Here is a 12630-nt window from a genome sequence, read left to right on the forward strand (position 1 = left end):
CTTAACGGAGAGGAAAGTTGCAGTGAGCGCTCAGAGGAAGTGGCGCTCTCAGAGTTTCCACAGCTCTGACTGGAACCATTACAGCGCTCTCAGTGAGCTCCCTGGTGGCTCCTGGGTAATTCTGCGTGTGTTTTCTCCATCCTGCGGTGTAATTGGTCGGCTCTGGAAGGTATTCGTGACGAGCTGTCAGTCACGCCGGTGGTCCGGGATGTTTACAGCGTTCATAAATCTGCATCCAGATGAACACAAACTCACAGAATTGGCAGAAACACAAACGCAGCTGGAAGTGCTTTCAGCCTCCCTGTCGTCTCCACGGCAACGGGCTGAAAGGTGAGCCTCCGATGCCCCCCTGTGACCTCTGACCCCGGCCTGTGGCGGCAGGAGGAGGCTCCTCTTCCTCTTCCTGCGCTCCTCCCTGCTGCCACATTCCTGCCGTTGTTCGGGAGGAAGTGATGTCGCTCAGCTGTCTCCTGACCTGCCGCTGCTGCAGGGGGGGGGTTTCCTACGTTTCCCATCATGCCTTTCAGGATACAGCCGCCTCACACAAATATCTAAAAACCAAGCGTTGATTTCTTGCTTCTCTCACACAGAACAGCAGCTGCTCTCAGCCACATCTGTACAGCTCTGTTCACAGCAGCTGGTTGCAGGATCAGATCAGAAGCCAACTTTGAGACATCATAAAGACAAATGATTCAAACTAATTATTCAAATGAATGTCCACATAATGAGAGAACTCAGCATCTAACCGAGTGGTTTATTCTCAGACATTTACCTCGTCTGCAGTCAAGTTCTCACTTCATTAATCTGTAGGGTCACTGTTAATGAGGAGAGATTTGGGAAATGTAGATTTAGTGTTAAGCCTCCAATAAGATGAGTCACTCTCGTCTCCATGTGTAAAACTGGATTAAAAGTTGGTTTAAACTGGATTAAAAGTCTAGTTTAAACTGGATTAAAAGCCTGTTTAAAACTGTTTTAAAAGCCTGTTTAAAACTGGATTAAAAGCCTGTTTTAAACTGGATTAAAAGCCTGTTTTAAACTGGATTAAAAGCCTGTTTTAAACTGGATTAAAAGCCTGTTTTAAACTGGATTAAAAGCCTGTTTTAAACTGGATTAAAAGTCTGTTTTAAACTGGATTAAAAGCCTGTTTTAAACTGGATTAAAAGCCTGTTTTAAACTGTATTAAAAGCCTGTTTTAAACTGGATTAAAAGCCTGTTTTAAACTGTATTAAAAGCCTGTTTTAAACTGGATTAAAAGTCTGTTTTAAACTGGTTTAAAAGCCTGTTTAAAACTGTTTTAAAAGCCTGTTTAAAACTGGATTAAAAGTCTGTTTAAAACTGGATTAAAAGCCTGTTTTAAACTGGATTAAAAGCCTGTTTTAAACTGTATTAAAAGCCTGTTTTAAACTGGATTAAAAGCCTGTTTTAAACTGGATTAAAAGCCTGTTTTAAACTGTATTAAAAGCCTGTTTTAAACTGGATTAAAAGCCTGTTTTAAACTGGATTAAAAGCCTGTTTTAAACTGGATTAAAAGTCTGTTTAAAACTGGATTAAAAGCCTGTTTTAAACTGGATTAAAAGCCTGTTTTAAACTGGATTAAAAGCCTGTTTTAAACTGTTTTAAAAGCCTGTTTAAAACTGGATTAAAAGTCTGTTTAAAACTGGATTAAAAGCCTGTTTTAAACTGGATTAAAAGCCTGTTTAAAACTGGATTAAAAGCCTGTTTAAAACTGTTTTAAAAGCCTGTTTAAAACTGGATTAAAACTCTGTTTAAAACTGGATTAAAAGCCTGTTTTAAACTGGATTAAAAGCCTGTTTAAAACTGTTTTAAAAGCCTGTTTAAAACTGGATTAAAACTCTGTTTAAAACTGGATTAAAAGTCTGTTTAAAACTGGATTAAAAGCCTGTTTTAAACTGGTTTAAAAGCCTGTTTAAAACTGGATTAAAAGTCTGTTTAAAACTGGATTAAAAGCCTGTTTTAAACTGGATTAAAAGCCTGTTTTAAACTGGTTTAAAAGCCTGTTTAAAACTGGATTAAAAGCCTGTTTTAAACTGGATTAAAAGCCTGTTTTAAACTGGATTAAAAGCCTGTTTTAAACTGGATTAAAAGCCTGTTTTAAACTGGATTAAAAGCCTGTTTTAAACTGGATTAAAAGCCTGTTTTAAACTGGATTAAAAGCCTGTTTTAAACTGGATTAAAAGCCTGTTTTAAACTGGATTAAAAGCCTGTTTTAAACTGTATTAAAAGCCTGTTTTAAACTGGATTAAAAGCCTGTTTTAAACTGGATTAAAAGCCTGTTTTAAACTGTATTAAAAGCCTGTTTTAAACTGGATTAAAAGCCTGTTTTAAACTGGATTAAAAGCCTGTTTTAAACTGGATTAAAAGCCTGTTTTAAACTGGATTAAATGATCAGTGATGTCACCACATGCAAACTAAATGTACTCATAAAGTTTGGGTCCCTCTCGGTACTTTTCCCATCCACAGTTTTTAATCTGCAGCCTGTTGAAATTGCATCTTAAAGGGAGCCGTTCGACTCGCTGATCTGAGCCGATCTGTCGGCTGTTGAGCTTTATGTTGAGCACCTGGTTTTGTTTATTTGAATCACGGCTGTTGGGTTAATGTTGGCACATTCATCTGAAGGTAGCTTTATCTTCTCAGACTGTAAAGGACACACCTCCTGACTCTGAGCACCTTCCTTTACAACACGTTAACAATCAGGCTCACGTTGAGATGAGGGGAACAGGAACTGCTCTGAATAAACTGCCAGAGCTGCTCAAAATGTTAGTTTTCTTCCTGAATGATTAGAGTTTAGCTCATATTTTATCGTCTGACTCATGTTTATGTTCCTGTGAGGAAGATGAAGCGTCTTCGTTTGCTCAACAGGTCTGAGGTCCGGGTTCAATTGGACCGACTGTGGTTCTGTTTCCTCTGAGACGACCACAGATGAACTCAGCCGGCGGGTCAATGTGCAGAATTACTGCCTCGCAGCTTCAGGAGCGTCCACACGAACGTGGTTTAATCCGTCTGTAACTAGTCACGACACTCTTCTTCTTCTTCTTCCTCAGGGCTGGGGTCCACCCTCAGAGGCTCTTCTTCTTCCTCAGGGCTGGGGTCCACCCTCAGAGCCTCTTCTTCTTCTTCTTCCTCAGGGCTGGGGTCCACCCTCAGAGGCTCTTCTTCTTCCTCAGGGCTGGGATCCACCCTCAGAGCCTCTTCTTCTTCCTCAGGGTTGGGGTCCACCCTCAGAGCCTCTTCTTCTTCCTCAGGGTTGGGGTCCACCCTCAGAGCCTCTTCTTCTTCTTCTTCCTCAGGGTTGGGGTCCACCCTCAGAGGCTCTTCTTCTTCTCCTTCCTCAGGGCTGGGGTCCACCCTCAGAGGCTCTTCTTCTTCTTCTTCCTCAGGGCTGGGGTCCACCCTCAGAGCCTCTTCTTCTTCTTCTTCCTCAGGGCTGGGGTCCACCCTCAGAGCCTCTTCTTCTTCTTCTTCCTCAGGGCTGGGGTCCACCCTCAGAGCCTCTTCTTCTTCTTCTTCCTCAGGGTTGGGGTCCACCCTCAGAGCCTCTTCTTCTTCTTCTTCCTCAGGGCTGGGGTCCACCCTCAGAGCCTCTTCTTCTTCCTCAGGGCTGGGGTCCACCCTCAGAGCCTCTTCTTCTTCTTCTTCCTCAGGGTTGGGGTCCACCCTCAGAGCCTCTTCCTCTTCTTCTTCCTCAGGGTTGGGGTCCACCCTCAGAGCCTCTTCTTCTTCTTCTTCCTCAGGGCTGGGGTCCACCCTCAGAGGCTCTTCTTCTTCTTCTTCCTCAGGGTTGGGGTCCACCCTCAGAGGCTCTTCTTCTTCTCCTTCCTCAGGGCTGGGGTCCACCCTCAGAGGCTCTTCTTCTTCTTCTTCCTCAGGGCTGGGGTCCACCCTCAGAGCCTCTTCTTCTTCTTCTTCCTCAGGGCTGGGGTCCACCCTCAGAGCCTCTTCTTCTTCTTCTTCCTCAGGGTTGGGGTCCACCCTCAGAGCCTCTTCTTCTTCTTCTTCCTCAGGGTTGGGATCCACCCTCAGAGCCTCTTCTTCTTCCTCAGGGCTGGGGTCCACCCTCAGAGCCTCTTCTTCTTCCTCAGGGTTGGGGTCCACCCTCAGAGCCTCTTCTTCTTCTTCTTCCTCAGGGTTGGGGTCCACCCTCAGAGCCTCTTCTTCTTCCTCAGGGCTGGGGTCCACCCTCAGAGCCTCTTCTTCTTCCTCAGGGTTGGGGTCCACCCTCAGAGCCTCTTCTTCTTCTTCTTCCTCAGGGTTGGGGTCCACCCTCAGAGCCTCTTCTTCTTCCTCAGGGTTGGGGTCCACCCTCAGAGCCTCTTCTTCTTCCTCAGGGCTGGGGTCCACCCTCAGAGCCTCTTCTTCTTCTTCTTCCTCAGGGTTGGGGTCCACCCTCAGAGCCTCTTCTTCTTCCTCTTCCTCAGGGTTGGGGTCCACCCTCAGAGCCTCTTCTTCTTCTTCTTCCTCAGGGTTGGGGTCCACCCTCAGAGCCTCTTCTTCTTCTTCTTCCTCAGGGTTGGGGTCCACCCTCAGAGGCTCTTCTTCTTCTTCTTCCTCAGGGCTGGGGTCCACCCTCAGAGCCTCTTCTTCTTCTTCTTCCTCAGGGCTGGGGTCCACCCTCAGAGCCTCTTCTTCTTCCTCTTCCTCAGGGTTGGGGTCCACCCTCAGAGCCTCTTCTTCTTCTTCTTCCTCAGGGCTGGGGTCCACCCTCAGAGGCTCTTCTTCTTCCTCAGGGTTGGGGTCCACCCTCAGAGCCTCTTCTTCTTCTTCTTCCTCAGGGCTGGGGTCCACCCTCAGAGCCTCTTCTTCTTCCTCTTCCTCAGGGTTGGGGTCCACCCTCAGAGCCTCTTCTTCTTCTTCTTCCTCAGGGTTGGGGTCCACCCTCAGAGCCTCTTCTTCTTCTTCTTCCTCAGGGTTGGGGTCCACCCTCAGAGGCTCTTCTTCTTCCTCAGGGCTGGGGTCCACCCTCAGAGCCTCTTCTTCTTCTTCTTCCTCAGGGCTGGGGTCCACCCTCAGAGGCTCTTCTTCTTCTTCTTCCTCAGGGCTGGGGTCCACCCTCAGAGCCTCTTCTTCTTCTTCTTCCTCAGGGCTGGGGTCCACCCTCAGAGGCTCTTCTTCTTCTTCTTCCTCAGGGTTGGGGTCCACCCTCAGAGGCTCTTCTTCTTCTTCTTCCTCAGGGTTGGGGTCCACCCTCAGAGCCTCTTCTTCTTCTTCTTCCTCAGGGCTGGGGTCCACCCTCAGAGGCTCTTCTTCTTCTTCTTCCTCAGGGTTGGGGTCCACCCTCAGAGGCTCTTCTTCTTCCTCAGGGCTGGGGTCCACCCTCAGAGCCTCTTCTTCTTCTCTCTGAACGTCTCATCAGCTGAGACTGTAAGCGCTCCACTTCCTGCCAGTCAGAGCTGGGGGGTGGGAGCCCTCCCTGATGTTCGTCACCGTCAGACTACAGCGTGTTTACACATGTCACATCCATCTCAGGCTCATGTTGCTCCTCTGATCCTCCAACATCTGGCAGCGCTTACAGCTGGAATGAAGGAATGAGGGATGAAGAGAGGGAGGTTAAGTTGAAGGTCTGCCGCTGAGACACGCAGCTCAGAGTGTTTTCATTACACAAACCAGATGCCGCATGTTCAGAAACGCACACATCTGGAGCGGATCCAGAGGTTTCCACATCCAGGAAATAGTCTGATCCGCTCTGTGTGCGTTTCACTGGCCGTGAGTCGGGCTCCAGGTACAAAGTTGTTTTAATTCAGTTTCTGTCATTTTAGTTGTTTTTTTGTTGTTTTACATCTTCTAAACATGACTTTTAGTTTACTAGTTTATTAGTTTAGTTTATTACCATTCAGTCCTTTCTTCTGTGTTTCTGAGTGTGCACTAACCAGACCAGGACTCGGCCCACCGGATCCACCGGGCCCATCGGGGCCCACCGGGGCCCATCGGACCCACCGGGCCCATCGGACCCATCGGGGCCCATCGGACCCACCGGGCCCATCGGACCCATCGGACCCATCGGGGCCCACCGGGGCCCATCGGACCCACCGGGGCCCATCGGACCCACCGGGCCCATCGGGGCCCACCGGGGCCCATCGGACCCACCGGGCCCATCGGACCCACCGGGACCCATCGGATCCACCGGGGCCCACCGGGGCCCACCGGATCCACCGGGACCCATCGGACCCATCGGACCCACCGGACCCACCGGGGCCCATCGGGGCCCATCGGACCCATCGGGGCCCATCGGACCCACCGGGCCCATCGGGGCCCACCGGGGCCCATCGGACCCACCGGGCCCATCGGACCCACCGGGACCCATCGGATCCACCGGGGCCCACCGGGGCCCACCGGATCCACCGGGACCCATCGGACCCATCGGACCCATCGGACCCATCGGATCCACCGGGGCCCATCGGACCCATCGGGGCCCATCGGGGCCCACCGGGGCCCACCGGATCCACCGGGGCCCACCGGATCCACCGGGGCCCATCGGATCCATCGGGGCCCATCGGATCCACCGGGGCCCACCGGATCCACCGGGGCCCATCGGATCCATCGGGGCCCATCGGACCCATCGGACCCATCGGGGCCCATCGGATCCACCGGGGCCCACCGGATCCACCGGGGCCCACCGGATCCACCGGGGCCCATCGGATCCATCGGACCCATCGGACCCATCGGACCCACCGGACCCATCGGGGCCCATCGGACCCATCGGACCCATCGGGGCCCATCGGACCCATCGGACCCATCGGACCCATCGGGGCCCATCGGGGCCCATCGGACCCATCGGGGCCCATCGAATCCATCGGGGCCCATCGGACCCACCGGATCCATCGGGGCCCATCATTAAAGTAAGTTAAGGCCAGCAGAGGCGAAGCCATCATTCAGAGGGACAGTCAGGAATATAATGGTTTCTACCAAATGGAGACAGCTGATGACTTGTTTTCGATACTCAGCCTCAGCGTTCGGCTTCAGCGAATAACCCGACACATAATCAGCAGGACAAGCCGACACATTCACAAGAATTTAAGTATTAGGTTACCTTAAATAATGAGAGGATTCGCTCCTAATGGAGGGAGAAAGGGGATTTAATTTATTATTTATTAACCTTTATTTCTACAGGTAAAATCTCACTGAGACCCAGGGTCTCATTTGCAAGAGAAACCTGTTTTAGTTAGGCAGCAAAACACAAAGTTACAGATGAACTGAACGTCCAAGAGACAGAAACAGGAACATGTGATCATTAATAATAATAAAATGAAAGGAAAAAGGAGCTAGTTAAGTCCAGAACATGTGCAGACCCCCCCTGACTGCCTCACCAGCCTTCCTACGAGTCATTTGCTGGGTTTGTATTTTTCTTTTGTCATTTTAAAAAAGAAAAGACGTTAAACCGGCACCAAAAACACGGAAAATACGTTGAAAATGGTGAAGAGCTGCAAAGATGGAGGAGGATCACAAACTAAACTATTCTGTGTCTGGAGCGTTAGAGTTTTAGTGAAAATAAACGATTATTTTGGCCTGTTAGCGCAGAAGAACAGGGTTAGACGTTAGCTCGCCATGATGATTTAATCCTGCCTTCGTTCTCCTGATTCACAGCTCAGATGTTTCCCAGCGTTTTAAACACAAATCTGTGAGATGAATATGTTCATTACTCAGGTTCCAGCAGGATCAAACCTGTCAGTGTGAAGCTGCTGCCACCTGCTGGTGCCACGCCGCACTGCATCATGGGAAACAGCACAGCCTCAGGACACTTAGTGTGGAAGTGACCAGTTAACCTGAAGTTTAGATGCTGGAACAACGAGTTTTCTTCTCATTTATTTATTAAATTGTAAAAAAAAAGTGGATTAAAGTGGATTTATTGTACTTTTGTGTTAAAGTGGAACAACTTGAAGTATTCTTCAGGCTGCATATGAACTAATTTACATGTTTGATTAGTAAATTAAAGTTTAGAATAATAAAGATGAAACTAAGCTGCTTTGTTTTAAGCTTTGAGGTTTTTAAAAAAAAGAAAACTTAAAATTTTAACTTCCAGGTTTCAACAGGCTGCAGATTAAAAACAATCAGAGATAAAATGAAACTGTAAACGATAAAAATACTGAGTGTGACCCAAAGTTTATGAAGGGAGTCCATTTAATCGCCTGATTGAATCATCATGGCCGCCACCATGTTCTGATGTGTGGAGGCTGCCAGGATCCTGACCTTTCTGACCTTTCCCAGGACAAGCCGGGACCCTTTTATTAGGAGGTTTTAACATTTCTGTGCTTTCAGGTGACAGAAGGAGGAATGTGGCCCAGTTAAAACACAGAGAGTTTAAAGACCTTTAAGTAAAGTAATCACACCTCATGTTCCGCAGACTGCTCCAAGTGTTGCACACAGTATTCCTACTTTTAGTACCGCATTAACATTTTTAATCAACCGTAACAAAATAATAACTGTACAATCAATCATTTGGAACTGTTGCTTTTACCTTTATATCAACCCTTAACCTTTTAAACATCCATCCATCTTCTATACCGACAGTCCGTTAATCGGGTAGCGGGGGGGCTGGAGCCTATCCCAGCAGTCAACCTTTATATCAACCCTTAACCCTTTAAACATGTATACTTTAATCTGTGTGAAACACTTTAAATATTTTAATAATTTCAACCTGTCACACAAACACCAGAATAATACCTCTGAAACACTGAAGTTGGCTTCATTAAATGTTCGTTCTTTAGCTGGAAAACATTCTTAATTAATGGTTTTATGTTTTTAACTGAAACTTGGTTGGACCAGAATAACCGTGCTGCTGTTCTCATTGAGTCGACCCCTCCTGGTTACAGTTTATCAGAGTGAGCAGGAGAGGGGGGGGGCTAACTGATCAGACTGATTGATCAGCCATCAGAGGAGTGGGATCAGTGGAGCTGTTCCTGATGTCCTCTCTTTGATGCTGGACCTGAACTCTCTCTGCAGAGGAGACAGAATTCAGTCAGACAGAAGAAGCAGAGACCAACAACAACCAGAGACCAATAAACCAACCTTTGACTCTGAGCAGAAATCTTTTCTTTCTGAGGATCATCCCGCTCTCAACCCAGCATCTGTACTCTCCACCGTCTCTGACTGTGGGCTGATTCAGAGTCAGACTGAGGTCTCCACTTCTCAGAGGGTCTTCATTCATCTTCGTTCTGTTTCTGTAGCGCTGGTTCTGTTCTTCAGGTCGCTCTGAGCCGCCCTGATATTTGTGCACCCTCATAAATTGTGGACGGACACGTTCCCACACAACTGTCGTGTTTAATGCCAGGTCAGGTGGCATACTGAAGGGCAGCTGAACAGACTCCGCCCCCTCCTCCACCTCCACCCGATGCTCTGAGAGAACAACAAAACACCATCAGCTGAAGAACCGCAGCAGGTGAGAGCAGAAGGTCACAGAAAGGCATCCCATCCCAACAGGTGTCCTAACATCAAAGTGTTCACAGACTTACTCACTGCCTCACACACCAGAAGACTGAAAATACTGAGAAAATACTGAGAAAAGACTGAGAAAAGACTGAAAAGACTGAGAAAAGACTGAGAAAAGACTGAAAAGACTGTGAAAAGACTGAAAAGACTGAGAAAAGACTGAGAAAAGATTGTGAAGAGACTGAGAAAAGACTGTAAAAGACTGTGAAAAGACTGAAAAGACAGAAAAGACTGTGAAAAGACTGAAAATACTAAGAAAAGACTGTGAAAAGACTGTGAAAAGACTGTGAAAAGACTGAGAAAAGACTGTGAAAAGACTGAGAAAATACTAAGAAAAGACTGTGAAAAGACTGAGAAAAGACTGAAAATACTGAGAAAAGACTGAAAATACTAAGAAAAGATTGAGAAAAGACTGAACATACTGAGAAAAGACTGAGAAAAGACTGAGAAAAGACTGTGAAAAGACTGAGAAAATACTAAGAAAAGACTGTGAAAAGACTGAGAAAAGACTGAGAAAAGACTGAGAAAAGACTGAAAAGACTGAGAAAAGACTGAAAATACTGAGAAAATACTGAGAAAAGACTGAGAAAAGACTGTAAAAGACTGAGAAAAGACTGAGAAAAGACTGTGAAAAGACTGTGAAAAGACTGAAAAGACAGAAAAGACTGTGAAAAGACTGAAAATACAAAGAAAAGACTGTGAAAAGACTGTGAAAAGACTGTGAAAAGACTGAGAAAAGACTGTGAAAAGACTGAGAAAATACTAAGAAAAGACTGTGAAAAGACTGTGAAAAGACTGTGAAAAGACTGAGAAAAGACTGAAAATACTGAGAAAAGACTGAGAAAAGACTGAAAATACTGAGAAAAGACTGAAAATACTGAGAAAAGACTGAAAATACTAAGAAAAGACTGAAAATACTGAGAAAAGACTGAGAAAAGACTGAGAAAAGACTGAGAAAAGACTGAGAAAAGACTGAGAAAAGACTGAAAATACTAAGAAAAGACTGAGAAAAGACTGAAAATACTAAGAAAAGACCGAGAAAAGACTGAAAAGACTGAGAAAAGATTGAGAAAAGACTGAAAATACTGAGAAAAGACTGAGAAAAGACTATCAGCTCACATCTAAAGACTAGTGTTCAGAGTTTTTAGCCCCAGGCCAGCCTGGTCACTATTTACAAGACTACAAAAAAGATGTTTTTAATTTTTCCCCATCATGCTCAGCAGAAGTTTTACAAACATGGAGGAGAAGCAGCTTTTAGCTGCAGCTGCTCTGGTCTGTGCAGTGGTTTGTAGTGAAAAACCCAACAAAAAGAAGAGAAAAGCCACAGAATATGGGCACTGCCTTGGCCATATGGACTGTCAGGTCTGTCTGTCCTTCAAAAGGAACTGGACATTGTGTGTCTGTCAGAGAATGCTGTAACCAGATTTAAAGAGTTGATTTCATCATCCTTTTCTTCACTGCCATGTGCAGATATGACAGAGGACGGCTACCTAAATTTTACTCCAGTAGAACTTGACTCTCTTGTTGACAGCACTATAGCTTCAATGCGTACAACACTGGACAATGTTGCCCCTCTGAAAAGGAAGGTAATCAGTCAGAAGAGGTTGGCTCCTTGGTATAATTCACAGCTGCTTTAAAGCAGACTGCAAGAAAGCTGGAGAGACAGTGGCGTTCCTCTAATTTAGAAGAGTCAATTAGTCTGGAAAGATAGTTTAATAACGTATAAGAAAGCACTTCGTAAAGCTAGAACTGCTTATTATTCATTATTGATAGAAGAGAATAATAATAATCCCAGGTTTCTCTTCAGCGCTGTAGCCAGAATAATCCCAGGTTTCTCTTCAGCGCTGTAGCCAGAATAATCCCAGGTTTCTCTTCAGCGCTGTAGCCAGAATAATCCCAGGTTTCTCTTCAGCGCTGTAGCCAGAATAATCCCAGGTTTCTCTTCAGCGCTGTAGCCAGAATAATCCCAGGTTTCTTTTCAGCGCTGTTGCCAGGCTGACAAAGAGTCTGAGCTCTGTTGAGCCATGTGTTCCTTTAACTCTCAGCAGGGATGATTTCATGAGATTCTTCATCAATAAAATTGTTTCTATCAGAGAGAAGATTAATGGAATCCTTCCCATTATTATCACTGATGTATCATCCAGTAGAGCAGCTTTAGAAGCATCTTTAGAACCTGATTTGTATTCAGACGGCTTCTGCCCAGTTGATCTCTCTGAGGTTAACGCACACATTTAACTTTGGAACCACTTTAATGCTGCAATCAGTCTTTGATTTATATTGATAACAACTCTGAACTGTTTGGAAAATATAACATGAGCATCAGATTTACACCACTGACCTCTGACTTTGAGCCTCACTTGTTTCCTCATCAGGATGTTTCCCTCCTTGTCGTAGACAGAGCAGGTCAGGGTGTCTGTGTATTTGGGCTCTATCATAGTCAGACTGAGGTCCCCAGTTTTCAGCGGCTCTTCATTAATCTTGGTTCTGTTTCTGTAAAACCAGTCTTGTTCTTTTAGCTGGTTAGAGCCGTTCCAATACAAATGCACATTTGTATTTTTGTCATCTATCCACTCCACTTTAGCATCTTCAGGGAGCTCAGATGTTGTTCTGCAGGGCAGCAGGACAGACTCCACCCCTGAATCCGCCTCCACCTCAGGAACTGAAAGGACAACAAACACCATCAGCTGTACAGACAGCAGCAGCAGCTCTGAGAACATTTTCTTTGACTGTATGAAGGGAAATTATTGCAGGGCTTGCCAGTGCCTGATGGCAGAGCCTTGGCTCCTGGTGCTTGGTTGGGCTCGAAGAAGAATCAAGAAGCCACCTCCATGTGGGCCCACCACTTGGGGAGGAAATTCCAAGTCGGATGCAATGTGAGCAGGAGGCGGGGATCTGGGTGTGGCAATCCCTGGTGATGCAAACTGGCTCAAGGCAGGGAAAGAGCCAGAGCTGGTGCGTGAGGTGGACCGGCTGGCTCTGGAACCAAACTCCAGGAGAAGGGCTGGACTCTCCCATACTCTGGAGTTGCCCATGGAGATGTGGGGATACTCATAAGCCCCCAGCTGAATGCCTCCATGTTGGATCTCTCCCCGGTGAGCAAGAGGGTTGTCTCACTGTGGCTGGAAGTGGCAGCCGGGAGGGTCCTGACTGTTGATTGTATGGGTTAGCAGCAGTTCAAATGACCTCTTC

The 12630-nt window shown here is 46.6% G+C and overlaps 1 protein-coding gene across 1 annotated transcript; it reads right to left on the reverse strand.

Moving 5' to 3' along the window:
• Positions 1-8863: 8863 nt before the first annotated feature.
• Positions 8864-12186, reverse strand: LOC140282279 (uncharacterized). The gene is made up of 3 exons (XM_072376869.1): positions 11780-12186; positions 9022-9348; positions 8864-8949 (listed from the first exon to the last, which is right to left on the reverse strand). The coding sequence occupies exons 1-3, from the start codon at positions 12156-12158 to the stop codon at positions 8864-8866; spliced, it is 792 nt and encodes a 263-aa protein (XP_072232970.1). The 5' UTR covers positions 12159-12186.
• Positions 12187-12630: the final 444 nt, after the last annotated feature.

The sequence above is a fragment of the Leuresthes tenuis genome, unplaced genomic scaffold (assembly GCF_036924035.1).
Source record: "Leuresthes tenuis unplaced genomic scaffold, fLeuTen1.0.hap1 SCAF_22, whole genome shotgun sequence".
Classification (NCBI taxonomy): domain Eukaryota; kingdom Metazoa; phylum Chordata; class Actinopteri; order Atheriniformes; family Atherinopsidae; genus Leuresthes; species Leuresthes tenuis.

Bases quoted from the DNA above. Each gene is read 5' to 3' on its own strand.
- LOC140282279 (XM_072376869.1), bottom strand. From the start codon at position 12,158: ATGTTCTCAGAGCTGCTGCTGCTGTCTGTACAGCTGATGGTGTTTGTT. The intron at 9,349-11,779 runs GTCAGTGGTGTA...TTGTTCTCTCAG, and splicing joins AGTGAGGCTCAAAGTCAGAG to AGCATCGGGTGGAGGTGGAG. The intron at 8,950-9,021 runs GTTGGTTTATTG...TCTCCTCTGCAG, and splicing joins ATTTCTGCTCAGAGTCAAAG to AGAGAGTTCAGGTCCAGCAT.